At 35.9% G+C, this 19,613-nt stretch overlaps 1 protein-coding gene across 4 annotated transcripts in view; it reads right to left on the bottom strand.

The window, feature by feature from the left end:
* The window catches only part of LOC129570602 (calcium/calmodulin-dependent protein kinase kinase 1), a 103,896-nt gene that overhangs the window by 62,579 nt on the left and 21,704 nt on the right, over positions 1-19,613 (bottom strand). The window contains exons 1-2 of one of the 4 annotated variants that reach the window (XM_055450277.1): positions 18,628-19,035; positions 15,672-15,781 (exon numbers count right to left, since the gene is read on the bottom strand). The exons of 1 other annotated variant lie outside the window; for it this stretch is intronic. Coding sequence is in view for 2 of the 3 variants with exons in the window: in XM_055450275.1 (XP_055306250.1) it covers positions 18,628-18,676 (49 nt within the window). In the remaining variant the exon portion in view is untranslated. Of the gene's footprint in view, positions 1-15,671; positions 15,782-18,627; positions 19,036-19,613 lie in introns of those variants that run through there. 2 more of the 4 variants (XM_055450275.1, XM_055450274.1) reach the window with 2 other exon arrangements.

Here is a 19,613-nt window from a genome sequence, read left to right as displayed (position 1 = left end):
TTTCTTTCTTTTTCTTTCTTTTTCTTTCTTTTTCTTTCTTTTTCTTTCTTTCTTTTTCTTTCTCTCCCAATCACTTTTTCCCCATCCCTTGCTATAAGAGAAAGCCTATGCACGAATGACAGAAAAAAAATCGCTCATCGCTCATTCGTTTGACAAATTTTTGTTTATGGCTTTTACTTTCAGTCAGTTTTGTTTATTGCCGTTCGTTGTCGCAAAGTGCCAGTGTAGACAGTTCCAATTGAATTTGTGTGGTGTGACGTAAGTTTTTGGTCATATGATACTGAAACATTATGATAAATTTTCGTCTTTGGCAATTTTTCGACATCCTTTATGGAAAAACATCAATGTTTTTTGTGGAAAAACTGATAGAACGATGATTGTGTGTACAAAGGCGGAACGATGTCATCATAATGATATAATATTCTTTTATGGATATGTTCAGACATTAAGTGTTTATGGTGCGTCCAGCAGGCCTGGCAACTAAATGGCTGGTTTTCTGTTCTATTTTAAGCCCATGTTAACCCTCCCACTTTAGCATAATAGTTAAAGTTTCATCAAAGTTATAAGCTGACGCTAAAATCAATGAATCGTTTAGTCTTTACTCAATTTCCATTTGTTCAGCCCATTGAATCGTGCTTTGTTTGACCTTTTCGATTGAAGTGAGCCCAATTTCGATCGAGATTATTTTTGGGTTGATTCGAAAACGTTGGTAGAACGATAGCATTTAGATCCGATAGAATCAGGCTTTTGTCCTATTCCAAGTCAATTCAATACCATTTTTGCCTTGTTTTGAACGAAAATTAATGATACGTCATACAAGAAAACCCACTTCACATCACCGCTTCATCACGTCACCGTACAGAACCCGGCAATCGGAATCGCAATTGACATGTGAATTATGTAGTTCGTTGAAAATTGAAAACAACAGTTGATTGCAATAATCCTGACCCTCTTTGCTTGTGCAGTTTCACCAATCGATTTTTGATTGCAACTGTAAATATTGTGTGAGTATGGCTTACGCCTTACAGATTTATGGATTTACCATAACCGAACAATTATTCCGTATTATTTGTCAGCTGTCAAAATATGACTCATAATATCCGAGTCATCGGCATGAATTAGTTAAGACAAGCGATCAATACGAATTAGGTCACTTAATCTACAATGTACATGTATCAATAACGAATGTTGAAATAATGCTTAGGTACACATAGAGAGATAAAGAGAAAAACACACACACACACAATGGGAATGGTGTAATACTTGATGTGTAGCACTTGATTTTAACCGTTTCAAGTCTTTGTTTGAAAATTCATTTGGTATTTTCTCTAAGTGTGTTGATTCCTCTCTTTCTCCTTGTCTTCCTCTATTTTGTATTTTGTTCTTTCATTTCGGTTCCATGTTACGCTTTATCCACCTTCTTTTCCCTTTCTCTCTACTTTTCATTCATTTTCTATCCTAGTTCTTTTTGTCCACTTCTATCTCCCTTCCTCTCTTTTTTTCTTCTATGCTTTCTTTTGTTTTTTCGAGAGTCTTTTTCTTTCTCTTTCCAGCGCATAGGGACTCTCTCTCTCTCTCTCTCTGTCTCTCCGTACCGAATTCCCCTTTCCATCTATCCCGCATTTGTTGGTATTAGTTTTGTTTGGATAGATTGTTATTAAGTGGTATTTTTTCTCGAGTTGACTCCATTAGAATCAATTGTGCGCCACATGATACTCGAGCGCATATTCGCTGACATTGTCCAAAAAGTTCTATCTGTTCTGTTTACAATGTTCTCTTTTCGTGCGTACGAGCGAACAAGTCATAAATTCCGGTTCGTTTGACACAACAACAACAACAGCAGCAATGGTTGCGATATTAACAAGGCAAGTTGTTGCGCAAACAAGCTCTGTCGCACTCTATCCGATAGAAAATAATAATTAATGATATTTGATATTTGAACAACCGAGCCCCGATAGATGGAGACGGACTCTAGTTAATGTCGCAGTAAAATTGCCGTAAATACTTTAATTCGATGCTTACGATTATGACACGCATCATACTCAAAGTCAGTGCTGCGTCAGTAGTAGCTATCAATTGACGCGAAGTATTTTGCCCATTTAGACCGTGTCGCCTGTTCGTCGTTCAGGCAAAAGTTTCATTTCTTTCGAGCAGAACGCTTTTCACATCTTTTTTTTTTTCAGAATGTATTTCATCTCTTTCTTTTAGTCGGAGGAGAACTTGGGCAGAACTGTTTTTCGTTGCTCTTTTTTGCCTTTCGTCATTCCCCTTTCGTCTCTCACCTCACTGGTCTTTCTTCATGTTGAAACGAAACTTATTACGCAGATAATGTTACATGAGGGACGAGTGCAAAGATTCAGAGCCAATCGTAACAATGTCTGACCCGGCCACATATGGAGATAAAGATCACTCTTTGTTGGCATAGGCATTTGTACTGAACAAATCTCTTTTGAAAACGAGCAAATATTGACAACAAACGCGCTCTCTTCATAGAACATGTCGACGTCACCGCAACGCAAAAAATCAATATATCCTCGCCACAAAGTGACACAGTAACACCAAGTCAGACGCTTTTGATGCGAGCACATTCCAAATCGATTTACATCATCATAAAAAGCAAAATCACTTTTCATTGTTATGGAAAATCGATAGCCTAGACGAAAATCCCTTTCAGATTATTATTACAGATTGCGTCATCAACGAACGAAACGCACCGTTTAACGATAACTGCAATCCGAACATAAACCGGAGAGTACTTTGAGTTAAGTAAATTGCATCATTGGTTCCATCACGACGCGCGCCATCATTGCTTTTGGGGATTATGCCGAAAATTTGAGCTTTCAATGAGATTCTTCAACTTTGTAAGCGAACGCTTTTATTCACTTTACTCGACGATTTTTATGGCCAAACGCAATTTTTTCATCGTTTTTTATCGCCATTCGAGCCGAATGGATCGAATTTCGACAATTCTTCAGTTGATTTTAAATTTGACTTGAGATTAACATTTGATTTTCACATTTTTTCCATCTCACATTTCGAATCGACTCGACTTTCAGTCAATTAAAACAACATCTCAACCAATCGAAATTGAATTCAAGTCAAATTTGTCAGATCAAATGAATTCGCAAAGAGTTTTAGTTTTCACATCGGAAATGAAACTTTTTTCATTGAAATCGAAATGGGGAAACAATTTTTCGAGCGTCGATTATTTTCCCACTCATTCAGATGCAACATTCTCCATTTCAGAACTGAACACACATTATTTCTCGCTTTGTTAACAAACTTCGAATGTGTTTCATATGTGTTTACAAAAAGTTTTCCATCCAAATATTGAGAAATTAGTGGGAATGCGGCGAAAAGCTGCGATTTGGTAGCAGATCAGGCGATGGTGGTGGTGACGGCGGCTGCGTCATGTGAATGCAACTCAGTTTGTCGATTCCTTCGAGAGAAATGTGGTTTTGTGCTGATGTTGAATCAATAAGTTCAACTGTTCAATTCATGCTTTGATGCCTTTTCTCAATCGATTTTTCAATTTCCATGATTAAAATGTCATTTTATGACAGTCGAACGATTCTGAAGGCAAGTTCCTCAGAGCAACTTGAATAACTAAAAAGGAAGTCACATAATTCGACTCGAATTATTGAAAACATGGTTCAGGGAAACTTGAAATGTTGAAAGAAGTTCGAATTTTTGAACGAAAGAGAACGACATTCGGGAAGAAGTCAAATAAAATTTTAGAATCTGGAAAAGTTTTTTGGCCCAAAATATGACTTTGATTGGAAATGGTTTCTTGGTTCTGGCCTATTTGGTTAAAAATCAAAAGATTTTTTCATAGAAAAAAAGACTCATAAAAGGGACTCATAAAAGAGCGAAAGAGAGGTAAAAAAGGCGGTTTCTTCAGAGAAAACAACATTTTCAATTCGAAAATTAAATTTTTAATAAAAAAAAAGTTTCTTTACGTTGAAAGTCAATATTTTTCAGGGACTGTAACTCTGAGGAGGTGTTCCCAAACCTTTCCACCTCATTTATTGCTTCCTAATGAATCACCCTTCTCAAAGTTACAATTTCTGCCATTTCTCAATTGTAAAAGGCTCAACTAAAATTATCGTCATTGACGATTTGACGATTCGACACATTTATCTCGAAGGATTCGACTTCGATATGGCCTGAGTGAAAAAAAAATGATGTCTCATTTCGATCAATGTATCAAAACAAACAAACCGACGTCTCATTTCATTGAAGCAATTTGAATAAAACATCACAACTCTTTCATTTTCAAACATTTTCCATTATCAACTAATTTAATACTTTGAAATCATATTTTTTCCCTGTCCAAAATCATTTCCATTGTAAATCACTTTGTTTTTCGTTTGTTGTCATTTGTCGATTTATTCAAATGTTATTCCTGCGCTGACATTTAAAATGGCATTATCATGAATATGGAATTCTGTATGTGGTTGTGTTTGTATTTTTTGTTTGTTGAAGTACGAATGATCAAGCTATATTTACTCCAGTTTTACATTTTCCGTGGTAAAATTCCAGGAATTTCTGCACACACCGAAACGAAAACAAAAAGGTTAATAGATAGAGTGCTGTCGGGACAGAAAATTGGTTCAACATTGTGACAGCACTGGTTTGGGTGGAACGTACAATTTAACATGAATAAAATTCAAGCGTTTCTTCCATTGCTAACCACATTACTAACAGTGACTCGTGATTTATGTCATGCCACTTCGGGATATACGATTGTGAATGGGTTTTGTGCCTTGCAACGTGTACAGTGGTAAATGGGATTTTTTTTCCAGAGCAATAAAACTCACGTAGCGTAACTCTGTTTACCTAGTTCTGGCTGAAAATGGTAATTTAGTGTGGCAAATATTGCAAACTGTCTACAACAACATTTGCACATGGATATGGAACTTTTCTAATTTTTTAATCTTCTTCGGGTTTTTTTTTGTTCAGGTACAGAAATTTTACATGTTTTTCTCCAATTTTCATGGTTATCACGATTGGTTTCTTTAAATTTTGGTTTGAAATGGTTTTTCATGTTGTTTTTGTTGATTTCCATGTTTACTTCGGACTTTATCATTTTTTTGCTTTTTCTTTATTTTTTCTAATGTTTCTCGCTCTTGGTCACGTTCTAGTTATTTTCCCATTTTTCACATTATTTCCCTCTTTTGTGGGAAAGAAATAGAAAGAACAGTTCTCTAGTAGAACAAAAATGTCCTTTCTTCATTCTCGTGCAATCGTAGCTGGTCTTCTTGCAAGCCCTGTTATTTTCCATTTTTTTTTCTCTCTAAAATCAAAGAATTTGTTAATTTTTCGTAGTTTTTCAATTTTTCCTTGATTGATCCGACTTCTTTCTCTCTAAAACTTCATTATAAATAATTCGTATCCGAATCCCGGAACAAAAAGTTTTAATCAAGAAGAGCGTCATATTGGTGGAAAAAAAGTCGCTATTCGCAAACACAAAAGTTGGTTGGCGCAACGAAACTTCTCCCATATTTCGGCATAATCTCATTATTTCTATTCTCTTTGGCATAAAATTGGCCTCATTTCGGCAAATCCCAAAATAAAATTCAAATTAATTACCGATTATATTTTCGTGCTAAAAGATTTGTTGACTTGTCGTGACAAATGGCTGCTACCCGGCTGCCATGAGCCACGTTCACTCCACTCTCGCGGTATTGAATGTTGTTAATTAGCTCGAAAGTTAAATAATAATGAGACAAAAATAGATACTGACACAATATCTATGGGTGAGATTGAGAGTGGAGTATGTTTTTTCTTCGGTTTATATTTTTGAAAAGGCGAGTATGTTTTCTGATGATTCTGTTGGCGTTAAAGTAGAGTATGTTGTAGTACCGTCTAGCCTCTGCGGTCTTCATGGTTTTCGCGCAACTGATAAAAGATAACAACATGGTGTCTTCGGCAAAGTTGTAGTACTCGAGGTCTTCTATAACTAAGCTGAAGACAGTTATCTCTTATTTCTTATCAGTTGCGCGCAAATCGCGCACATAAAAAAGCAAATTTTATATAGAACTTTTTTTTTCTTATCATTTTTCGCGCTTTTTGCGGATTTGATAAGAGATAAGAGATAACTGACTTCAGCAATGTTATAGAAGACCTCAAGTGCTACAACTTTGCCGAAGACACCAAGTTGTTATCTCTTATCAGTTCCGCGGAAACCGTGAAAAGCCGCGAGAACCCGCTAAAAACGAATATACTCGCTTTTAACCATTTTTAAGTCGACAGAAACTTGCTCTTCTCTTTCGTAACAAAGTCAATGAAACATACTCTACTCTCAATCTCACCCATAGATATAACGTGCTTCGAATATCATTTTTCCGATATTCCGCTCTATTTCCTTCATTACACTAGCGTTCGAATTCCACTTTCGTTATAATCTCTCAAAACTCCATTTAATTAACGGAAACTATCGAAAGTAGATAATAATGGGCAAAGTTGATAATGCAATCCATGAGTGAAATAGATATGTTGTGTACGTATGGTTGTGCGAGAATGGCCGTTGGCCATTTCGCAAAAATCCAGCTACTAATTAAATGTCATGTTCTCTTCATTTCATTTGATGAGTTTTCCGATTAAGAAATGTCATTGCAAAAACTTCCGAGCGATGAAATGTTTTTCATGCGCGCGCATCAAACTTCACAACACCTTTCGACATTCCGATGTCGTTCGTCTTGTGTGAGTACGAGTGTAATTTTGTGCGAGTGTTTTGGAATGCCGTGACGAATATAGACATGCTTGAGAATTATCGCCGCTTGGTATTTCGATGCAATTACCGCATTCTTGTGCCGAAGAGAGCGAGAGAGCGAATGAGAAAATGAAGAACATGAATGCAGGGTTCCAAAGAAAAAATCGATGTGTTTTTCTAGTAAATGATGTATGAGTTTTGCAAAATTCATTCGATGATGTTTTCTAAAATTCTCGAATGAAATTTCTTATGAAGATCATCTCCCAGGGCGAATACAGGGAGTTTTCGTTTCAATTGTGTAAATTGAATGCACATTCAATGGCAAAACACTTGAGCATTTCATTGATTATGCACAACTTAATTAAACATCTGAACCGAAAACTCCGAAATGCCATTTAATTTAATCAATCATTTAAAAACGTGCACATTTTGACCGACAGGCGACAGCAAACAGAGGCAAGACACATAATGAGAGCGACAACGGCTCAAGCATCTCATTTGCATAATGAAATCATACGACAAATCAGTCGATTGAAAGAGAGTGTATGCGAAGCCGAAGTGATGTGATGGTGACGACGACAACGGCAAACGGATCTGCTTGAATAATGACGTGTTGTCGAATGTCGATACAGCAATTATTATTTATTGTGCATTGACCCAGAAACAGCACATATTGTCTCTCGTAGTACATCTGGTGAGACGAAAGATTCAAACGCCATTCACATCGATATGTCACATCAAATCACATTTAAACTGATTTCAATAAGGCTGTAAGTTTTTTTCCCGCTGATAATCCACCAATGAATACTAATTTATGGCTTTTTCGAAGCGCCGCCAATGATGCTTAGAATTCGGTCGAACATAATATTTTCATATTTTTTTCTGTTTATCATTTTTTGCGCTTCCCATTTGTTGTCTCTCCATTTTTTGTCGCCGCATATGCTAAATGAAACTAGAAAAATGGAAGAAAAATCACTCAAAAATTCGGTTGAACAGAAATTATTGACTTGAAAGCGAATATTTAATGGTTCAAAAGTTGAGCGGCTCAACTTAAAACTCTAGTTAGACTCTAGAGGTCCTCAACTCCAAATAATGACCCATTTTCTGAATGGTTTTTCCATCAACTGACAAGGTTCCTCGGTTTTGATGATCGAATTTCGATCCATTCAAGATATAAATTCAAATTGAAAGGCAATTGCTTCAAACAGTGCTTCTAAGCAGGTGTCTGACTGAATGGCGAAACAGACCCAAATTTCAATTTTGAAATTCACTTGTTTAAATCGTTCCACTCGACATTCCAAAAAAAAAAAAAATTATTTCGTAAATTTCGAGTCGAAATGTGCTTGAAACCCGTCAATTCTATTGAATTTGATCTGAAATTCAGTAATAATATGGATCCATTTACTTTTACGACTTGACTGTAAAAGTGGTGTTGGATAGAATGTAATTCTGCACCGTGATTACAGCTACCGAGAACCACTTGATGTGATTGACCGTGCGTGTAACCGTATAATGGCTATTAATTTGAATGCAAGACATTGTAAAACAATGTTGAAATGACCAGCAGTATCTATGTTTTACGATTCAGTTATACGATTAATGGCATCGTATCATTTGAACGACATAATTTGAGTTTCAATCGATTCTCGGAATGTGTGTAAAAAAGTGTTAAAAATTAAAATGTTTTAATGGCGATTGACAATGTGCCGCTCGTCGTCGTCGTCAGCCCACTCCGAGTAGTGGAGACTGGTTGTCTCACTCTGCATTCCATTTTGCGCCATAAAACTTTTAATCATTCCGAGTTTTTTTCTGTCGCTATTTTTCAGTGCGATTTTTTTTCTCCAAATAGATTGATTTGGATCCGTCGCCAGAGCAATGTGAACGATGCAATTTGGCGTGCGTGTTTTCAATCGATAATTTAATTTAATTTAGATTTTATGCAGCGATTTATTATTAAACACTTGAACGAAACGACGAGTTAAAAAAAAAAGTTTGGTGTGCACAAATTGCCCCACACACAATGTTCAAACGGATTTGGAGTGTCAATTTGCGGCTCTCGTGAAATATTTTCAAATGCCGATTTTTTCTCTACTTTGTTGCGCCGCGGCAGCTCACACAAATCGTGCTACATTCAACAATGACCTCCATGGCTACACCATGCTATTTTCACTGCTATCAAAATTAATTATCAGCTGTTTAAGCAACTAATTGCCTAGCGCGCGAACGAACGAATGACCATTTCGGTAGTGTTAGACTCAAGGGGGTAGACGCAGTTCTTTAACGTACAAGTTTTGACGAATTTGTCTCATTTTGCACCGACTAGTACCGAGTACATCAATGTATTTTAAATGTAAACTCAAAACTACTCAAAACACTCAGTAGACGTTGACAGTTCTTCGACAGTATACACATTACACTGAACCAAATGGCACCGAGTAGCACTGAGTAGATTCTAGTATCGGCGAGTGTTTGTCGAGTATGAATTCGTGTCTAACCCTATGGTTAGACTGGTTCGTGCACTTTTTGCACTCGCAATTCATTTTAATTATCGATTTCAAATGGCATTTTCTTGTCTATACTGACTTAAATGTACAAGATTTTTCCGCACATTTTATAAATTGATTGATTGCCATCAGTTAATTTCAATATTAATTTGACGACTTTTTTGTTCGCGCACAGCTCACATTTTCTCTGTGATGTGCTAATTATGGGGCGAGAAAGAGGCGTCGACGCCGACGATGACGATGATGATGATGACGATATATTCCAATCTAGTTTAATACATGTTTCCCAAGTCAAATCCAGTGATAATGCACGAACTCGATGATTGATGGCTTGTCAAACGAGTTTCATTCCAACATCGACTCGCCAAACCATTTCACCAACGTCGTTCTCGTTTTTATTCAGTTCATTCCATCCAACACAACTTCATTATGCGTATTAAATTCCATGACAATCGAAGGTCGACACTGTCGAATTCCAATGGATTTTAAACAAGCAACTTTGTTTAAACTCTTTTCTTTTGAAGAGAATATCTATTCTTAGACATCGAAATTCCTCAACTCTTCGTTCTTGTTTTTTTTAAACTTGAAACATTCTTTCTCAGAAGGCGGAAAAAGTTGTAACAGCACCTAAATTTTTTACCAGGCGTCGTATGTTCGCAAGTAAAGTCAACTCAACGCATGTTCAACACTTAAAGAATTTCCGATGAAGAAAAGTTTGCGACTTGTATATGACAGGCGATTAGTCGAAAAGCGAAGGTTGAATGGTGCTGCAAAATTAAATTTGCTCAAAATTCACTTAAAATCAGCTGAACTTGGTTAAAAATGGCATAAAAATTACTTGAAATTGACTTTGAATGGATAGATTTCTTCTGAATCAGCCTAATATATGTCTTAATCGGCAGAAAAGGATCGGATTTCGTTCCGAAATTATCCAAATATTGGAAAAATCAATTCCAATTTGAATGAAAATTCAGCTTAAATTGTTCCGATTTTCTTAAATTTGAGTCAAAATGGCTTTGTTCAACAAATTAAACATGGTGTTCGCTGCAATAAGCGCAAAAATCGAGTTTTGTCGCCTGAAAAATCGAATTTTATCTTCAAAATTGTCCTAAAATGACCTTTCTGGCTTCGTTTGCCTCAATTTCTACCGAAACAGCAACAAATTTGTTTAAATTTCCACCCGAATAGCAACGAAACTGCTTTCATATCAGTCAAAACAGCATCAAAATTGCTTATTTGCTTCAAAAATTCGAACAAAACGCAAGTTCAAGCCCAGTTCTACTCAAAAGAACACGTCATTTTATGCTTCTTCTTCATTCGCCTTTCCGTTCAGTACAAGATTCTACCCGTTTACGGTTTTTTTTTATTATTACAACGAAACCATGAACTTTTGCCAATTAAATCCAATTGGCGTGCATTCCGCGAAACGCGCATCGCTAACTGATTTTAATGAATGTGATTCGCTGAAATCATATCGTTCGCACGAACTCAATCGATTCAATTGAAGTGAATGCAATGTTATCGTATGGTGTCATAAACAAAAGAAGTAAACGCGTTTCAATCATGATCATGTTGGCTTGAAAATTGGCGTGACAAAGCAGTGAACAAAAAAAACGCTTGTTTTGTTTGTTATGAAAGAGCGATTGTTGCTAATTGCATTAACTGGTTTGGTTCGAATCGAAGCGAAGGAGAATAATGTAAATATTTGTCTCGACCGGCGGCGTCGACAACAACAGCAGTGCTGCAGTCAAAGAGCATATCAGTCTCACTCGCGTTTTGTACAATAACATGATGATAGCGTCAATGTGTGTAAACATGAGCTTGTCATCTAGTCATCAGCCGGCTTGGCATATAAATAAAGCGACAATTTATGTACATTACCGTGTCGTTCCGTTCTCACTACCGTCGTCACTGCCGCTGTTGTTCACGAGCACAGAAGATGAAGAAAAAATTAAATTAAATCGCATGTGTATTACATCGTGCAATTCAAGTATTCTTATTCAAATTCGCATTCAAATTGAATTCGTTGTTTGGAGGCGCACATACGCGCGTCGCATCGAAAAAATTGATGCGGCAAAATACTCCATTAGCATTTATTTCCATTTGCACAGGCATTTGACGCGCTGCGCGCAGAACATTTAAAATTTATTGAAATTGTGACATGAACGACATTAAACGAAGCAAACAAACGAGAATCGGAATGACTGAGTGGATGGAAACGAAGAGAAAAATGGAGATTTCTTTTCGTTTTGTATTTAAATAGGCACAGTAATTCCGACATCTCTCCCTTTACTCCTCTCTCTTTCTCTCTCTCTCTCTCTCTCTCTCTCTCTCTCTCTCTCTCTCTCTCTCTTCCTCTCTTCCTCTCTTTTCAAAGGTCTTCTCTTTCTCCGGCAACATTCAAATGGGATTCCTTTGTCATGGGCCTTGTAATAAATAATTAATTTCAATTGACAAAATGAGCGGCGCTAATAAATATTTATTTCCAATTTCATTCATATTCGTCTTTCATCGTATCGACGATTGCTTTGTCGGAAGGCATTTCAATTTTTCTCTATTCATCCGATCGCTCCGTTCGCATCGAGTGCAATCGATGATGATGAGATTGCATCTATTCATCGGCTTTCAATGGAATGCAATTTTTTTTCCTTTCTCGTATTTTAAGAGGAATGACATTGAAATGGGAGATGTTTTTTTTTCTGTCGCTCAAAAAATACAAATAAATACTGACAGCAGCGTTGATTTCAGGTTATAAATTGACATGCAACTCCATCGAACATGATTTCGTTAAAATTAACAGAAAAAAAAACTGGAGCAAATACATTTTCCTGAATCGGAGCTTTTTCCCGAGAACATTTTCCACGAATTCGAACATGCATTCGAGAGTGCAACGGAATTTACAGCGTGTGCAGAGGAAATTTAATGATTTTTATGCGGTTTTTAAAGGAAATTGTGGATGCTGGCCAACTCTGCCTACAGATGTAATATGATGCGAATTTGTGTCATGGCCAATGGACCAAACTGACACTGCTTTTTGTTTTTCCCTCCCGCCCACTCAGATTGGTTGTGAGTGCAATCGAGAGTCCCCGGCTACATCAAGCCGTACATAATCTAATAAAATGCAACAGAAACAGGAAATGAAAAATGCAGCGTGCAAAAGTGAGTCTGGCACTGCCACTGCCACTGCTTTTGCTGTTGCTTCTGCTGCTGCAGCAGCCACTGTCAACTCCAACGTATGGAACATCAGTTTAGAGGAAATTTATTAGTTTTCTTCTGACCTTCGACCCACCATAATAACGGAAAATTAATTTGCACCATTTCCAAGTGGAAATTCGCAGTGCTGTGGAATAGCTTCCATTTTAGTTTACTGCACTGTTTCACTTCTCATTTTTTTCCATTTGTTTATTTCTTTTTTCTTGCTTTCGTGCATTTTCCTGCTTTTCACTTTTTTAAAGAACCATCCCCATTTAAAAAGTTTTTCTACACTATTTTTTACACACCATCTCCACTCACATTTAGTTCCCATTACATTAGATACACTTTGACCCAGAGCCTGTTTTTTCGGGAAAACCTCAATGGTTTCATCGGCCATATAAAGAACCATCCCCATTCAAAAAGTTTTTTTCACTCGCATTAAGTTTCCATTACATTAGATACACGTTGACCGTTGAAATCCAATGGAAGTGGAGAATAGTGTAAAGCTGTTTGAAGTTCTTTCATTAGAATTGTTCGCATCAGCAAATTGGCCCACATTTGTGATAAAAAGAACTCATTTCCCGTTTCCATGCAAACAGAGCAGTTTTTCTCTGAACAAGCACCAGCATTACTTCCGATTACGCTTAATGATCAAAGTGAACGCTTTTCATTTTTTCCACTCCGAATGAATTACGATGACTGTTCTTATGAATATTAAAAGTGTGGCAGTTCTGAAGAAATGGTCAAAAATCAAATTTTTTACTTTCAACATTGTCGCTGCATTCATTTTCGGTTGATTTAATGCAGAAAAAGTGAATTTTAATGGGAAATTCATTGAAAATGCACAAACGGAATTTGAATTCGTTGTGTTTTTAACGGAATGCAGGACATTTTCTTCAATGGTGGTTTTTTGCGATAAGTTTCAGTTGAAATATTATTTTTTGCAATTAGTTACAGTAAACAGTTCATATTTCTAGAGAAAAAATTGAATCCATCTCATTCCTTCGTCATTATAATTCGACTTTTGAAAGTCTTTTGATTTTTTTTGTTGTTTTCATTACAAATTTCTCTTTTCTTCAAAGAAAACTTGTTTTTCTCTCGAAAATTTAGTCATTTTAATGGCGTTTTTCATATAAAGAATTGGTTCAACAAAAAAGTTGCTCAAGTAATGAATGTTTTTTTTTCTCAGAAATTGACTTTCTCATTCTAAACAGATTGAAGATATTCGTTCGAACGAACCTGGATCCATGTTCATAATGATGAATTATTCATTTGCATTAGATGTTGTCCTCTTTTGTAAATAAAATTTGTCAATTTTGTTCAATTTTTGCATGTAAAATATATTTCCATCATGTAATGTGCTTTTGTCGTTGTGTACACGAAACGTACATTTTTGCATAAAATATGTGTCGTTTTGCACTCTTCTGCACATCTTCACAGCTTTTACAACCACCTCTCACTTTTCTTTTGAGTGAAATATTGAACATTGTTCACCCACTTAATGCGATCTAATGTAATGTCATAATAATACACGTGCATTTTGCCTTGGCAATGGCTTGAGATGCGTTACATTCTGCGGAACAGTGTTCATCAAGATAAATGCACATTGCATTATGAGCTGTGCACGAGTTAACGATGTTCCGTACGAAGAAAATGGGTTGGTGGCTGAAGTTGCATTAAATGTGATTTATTTTGTGATGTTGCTAGAAAGCTGCTCTGATATAACTACACACCAAATGTATTTTCGAGAGAACGTGGACTTTCGAGTGGATACCCGTTTCTATCACTGATATGCAAATTAGTACACATGGCTTCAGATCTTTCATAAGATGCATCATACACATTTCGCTATGCAAATTTCGTTCGGGTAAAATATTATGGATTTTCGATGCCATCATTCTGAATTCATGAATAAAACCGATTGAAAAGAAAAATGCCCCAATTACACTTTGTAACAGACGCTTGACTACAAATTAAACACTGCGCCTTGGAAATAGTGTCTTGATAGTTCTATCATTCCGAAGTTCCATTTCTAAATGGAAATAAGGAGCAAAATGGAATAAAATGAGGAGAAACATTAAAAAATAGAAGCAAAAACAAAAAAAAAATGAAGAAAACGAAGAAAAAAGAAAAATTCGCGTTTTTTTTTCCAGTGGGATGCATGGCAACAAACAACTAAATAAATGTTCCCAACAAGAAAAAGCGGTTAAGCTCAAAAAGTATTTTGTATTTGATTAAATTTTGGTCAAAAGACTGATTCTCTGGAATGAGCCACCTACCTATCGATACTATCGACTCGATAGAAAAAAGATCAATCAAAATCACATCGAAGAAAATAACTTTTTAAATTAAATACGAATTTCATCTCTGCATTTTCTAAAGAAAATAGAACGCAACAAGCGACAATCCATCGATTCACTTTTCACAAACTTTAGATCCAGTTCTTAATGGTAGTTCACAGTTTCTCTTCCTTTCTCTTTATATTTATTTCTTCTCCTTTTTCTTCTTCTTCTCTTACTTCGTCCTTCTCATCCTCTCGTTTTTTCTTTTTTCTCTTTTTTTCTTTCTTCTTTCACCTTTCCCCATCTCTTTGCTCTATCACTATCAGAGACAAAGCTATCGCTTCTTTCATATTTTCATTAATATTTTTTTCTTTGAAATATAAACTCTACGTTTGATACACGTTCGATCGTTCCAGAATAAGAAATCACATTTTATTAATAATGTAAATTATCGTTTGATAAATCACCACTGATGATCGTTAGTAAATTACCGTTATTATTTTTATTTTTCCGCTCGCAGTGACTGGCACCACATTCGAGATAAAGCTATTATCTGATTAGTTATAGTTGCTTATAATAAGGGTGGAGATCATAATTTCCGTTCGAATGATAAATTATAATTCATTACAAAAGACCTCTTATGAAGCTATATAGAGCTTGAGATGCATTAACTCTACCTGTTCACGTGCAGTTTGAAATTGGTAAACTTGTCTGTAAAATTACACTTGAAAACAATCAAAGCTTCAATCGAATCAATTTGTTGAAACCGCAATTGAGTTACGAGTAATCGTTCTAGAAACATTCAATCGAGTGGCTACAAAGCATTTTATGCCCGTTGTAGGTGGTCTGCATTTTTAATATTATTCGCTTCGAGTGATACCGTGGGAAAACTCGACTCAATTTCATTCGCGAGAAAAGTTTAACTGTATCATGGCATGATCTATGAATAGAAAAATTAAATTACAAAAAAAACACCTTCGAAACCCAAAGAAAGGGTTTGATTGGTTCAATTTCTCGGTTGTATTACGAAGTTATCGTTTGAGAACATCGTCCGGTTCGGTTTGGATGCAAAAAGGTTGACTTACCTGAAAAGAGAAACAAAAGAGAAGAATTAATTTTTGGTGCATTTTATGAAAATTTTAACAAACTTCAATCAAGATGTTACAAGCGAATCGCTTGTAAAGGAGACGAGAGAAGAAACAAGGATACTCAAGTGGAATGAAGCATGAATTTTGCATAGCATTTTTGTAGCCATTGTTTTTGTTATTTTTCCCATCGTCGTCGGTTCTGTTGTTGTTTCACATCAAGCCGGTTGTTGAAAATTTAGCGGTGAATTTCTTGGTTGGCTGCGTTTGATAAAGTACCTCCCAGAACTGATTCAATGTTAACACGTCGAACCAATTTCTTGAATGAATCATGACAGTGTGAACGATGCCAGGCACATTGGACCTTGGTTGCACATATGTATAACACCACACAGTGCCAACAAGAAACGTGTAAACACGTATTACTCATATCGTTCTACAGACCGGGATTAAGCAGCTGAGCCGCCAGTTCAATCAACACTCAGGCAATCAATATGTTAGTTTTTAATCAACATAATAGTTTGATGTTCATTTAATGGGTTTCATTTTAATCCAAAAAGCTTCTGTAGAACCTGCGTCTCAATAGAGAATTAATTTTCACAATTATGGAGAATTATTTAGACATCGTGGAAATAGTCTTTAATTTAGTCATCATTCGGTTCGTTTTTTCGACATTTTTTTAGTCAAAATATTTACGGAAACACGTTTCAGATTATTTTAGATAGAGTTTTTAAGTATTTAACTCTAACAATCTTGAAATATGACGAATTTTATCGACTTTAACGAAGAATTTTCGTGAAAAACCGACGCTTATTCAAATTTCGTCCAGATGAGGCTTGTTTTTCAATTTTTAATGATTCTTCGCTTTTCTTTAATATCTGAAAAATATTATTTTCCAATTTTGTTGGTATTTTTTTCCCTTTTTTGCAGATATTTCCAAAGAAATGTTTATATTTTCTACGACTATTTTGACATTTTGTCCATTTTTCGTTTTCCTCTCTCTCTCTCTTTTTTCCCAATATTTCTAAGAAAGAAATGATTTCTTCACTTTTTTCTCTTCAAATTTTCGACTTAGAACTCTATTCGTGAACTTGACCGTGCCGCATCGCAATGATTCGAATGATATTGCAATCTCCATAAATAAGCACCGTTTTATATATTCCATGGAGGCGATGATCATGTCTCAGTCTATCATGCATGCATAAACGGTGTCAATTTAATGCGGTGACCTGGCAGAAAATTGATCACGACCAGAATTCACCGCTATATAGCATATGGGCTGAATAAATTCGTCTACAGATACAACTGCCATTCGGTGTATTTTAAGCGTGAAATAAATAATAATAATAAGCTCTACGACTCATGTTATTCACTGTTCGCTGTATTTTCGATGTACTTCGATGAATACATGTATGAAAACTTTTTTGTCCACTTTACGATCGAGTCATTCTTCAAATTGACGATGAATAATTTCCATTTGATTTGCTGTAATCACAATTCGTTATTCGGTCCAATGTTCAATGCGATAATTTTAAATGCTCATTGCGGTCTTTTTGGTCGACTGCACTATTTTTCTTATCACTTGAATAATTATTCATTTTTTTTTTGCAGTTAAAAAAAAAACTCTTCACAATAATAATCGGAATGAAAATGAGAATCGATGGGAATTTTTCCAGAACGTTCGACAACCTTCGCACAAAAAATACGATGAATAAAATTCCATACCCATTATCAATACGATGAAATGTAGACAAAACAAATAAAGATTGTAAAGAAGTTAAACTTTGGCTTGGTTTCGAGAGAAAAAAAAATCTGTCTGTGATATATCATTCATGTAGAAAAAGTATGTGATTCTATAGAAGTAACAGACTGTAATGAAAAACCAACGAAAAAAAAACGAAAGTTAAAGAAAAACTAACTTCACACACTAATTTTTGGAAGAAAAACTTTCAGAAGATAAGAAAAAAACTTAGAAATTCGAATAGAATGTAAACGTTTAAAGAAAAAGGAGATTTAGAAATAGACTAAGAACTACGAAAAAATCTTGAACTCAACAAAGTCTTTTGTTTTGTTGATTTTTGTCAAAGTCGCTTGATCTTGAAAAATCGACTTCAAACGCATTTGAACCAAAAAACTTTGGTCCAAAATTCACTCAAATGAAGACTAACTTCATAAACCGCCAGTACAACGAATGAACCACTTCAAAAGCATTGAATAGAAACATCGCGAAAATTCGAACATTGACACATTTCGTGGAACATTTTGTGCACGAATTTTTGACCAAAAAAAACTATCGCCACGATCGAACCAAAACAAAAGACTGCCATAAATCCGGAATCACACACACAAAATATATTTGCCATAATTTCATCGTTATCGATAAGGAATAATCGCGGTGAATGGTGTTCATGATCCGAAAATAAGGACATAAGGTTCGAGGCAATGGTGACTATTTCAAAATAAATCACGAAATGGTTTGCGCGCGCGCGCTTGCCAATAAATAAAAACGCTAATTACAATTGTGTTGTGTTGCGGAATTGAACAGATTTTTCGAATCTTGATAAAGTGTGAGCACGTTCGAAATGTCCGTAATTAAACTCAATTAAGTGTTATTGTGTATCACATCGCGGCTCTTTATTGACTAAAAAGGAGTCATGTTCAATTAAGTGTAGTGAAAATGAAAATAATTTGGATCGTGATTATATGCGTACACTAATTATACTGTAGTAACTTCGAAATTACCGACTTCACTGACACAGAGCGAGAATAACGTCGACACATGAAACCACCAATTTGGATTTTGTTTTTATCACCGAAAATGAGTCCCTAATAATATTCTCACTTACTCAGCATTTGAACGACGGTGTCGATTTTCTCACGAAAGAATTCCGACATGATTTTTCCAGATGGGCAGGAAAAAAACGAGACACTTTCACCAATAACAATAAAGAGGCACTTTGTGATTACTGAACAAATGATAGAAAAAAGGAAAATAATTAAAATTTTACTGAATTTTTTATTAACGATGGATCAAATTGGAATAATTTGATAGCCGACGGCATCGACGAAGATTGCGCGCGCGAAAAAAAAGAGTTGGAAAAAAATCGGTGCGAGCTGTACGAAGCAAGAGATTCAATTAATTCACATTAATCGAGGGACAACACACAGAGAGTGAGAGAGAGTGAGTGCGTTTAGGTTGGTGTCGGTATTGACGTATAAATGTTGACTAACATCGTTCGAATCGGGCCACAGAGCATTTAGCGCATAAACATTGAGAAAAACATGGAAAATACTCTCGGCTCAGCACACACACACACACACAGTGTCGAGCTGCACGTTCGGTTGGTTTGAGGGAGAGAGTGAGCAAAGGATGAAAGAAAAAACGTAAAACTCGAACAAAATTCAAGCGAATATCAAATTGGCACACACATCCCAATGTGTACAATATTGTGTGTGGAGAGCTCGGGCCGATCGACTGCTGTTGTTTACATGCGCGCACCCGTCAGCGATTAAGATAACCTATTGCAAAGCATCAACTTAAATTCCCTTTCTATCTGTCGCCCATTCCGCTACGTCTTTGTGTGTGTGCTTCGCTTGGCTTGGCTTGGCTAAACTTTGTTTTGCTTGCCGCTCTCTATCGCTCCAGCACTCTTTGGCAAGTCTTATTTTTTTTCTTTGCTCAATTAATTCGGACTTTCATAGAATCGATATTTTTGGGTTATTTTTGGTCAAAACCAAACACTAGTTTTGTATACACATTGTTCAACGGCCATGTGAGTACGGCCAAATGTTTTATTTACCAATTTTTGTTCTTCTCTTTCCTTCTCTCTCC

This window comes from Sitodiplosis mosellana, unplaced genomic scaffold (assembly GCF_009176505.1).
Source record: "Sitodiplosis mosellana isolate CC-2019 unplaced genomic scaffold, AAFC_SMos_1.0 Smas_scaffold_61, whole genome shotgun sequence".
NCBI lineage: Eukaryota > Metazoa > Arthropoda > Insecta > Diptera > Cecidomyiidae > Sitodiplosis > Sitodiplosis mosellana.
The sequence above is the reverse complement of the archived record's forward strand: the minus strand, read 5'-3'. Positions and strand labels throughout refer to the sequence as shown.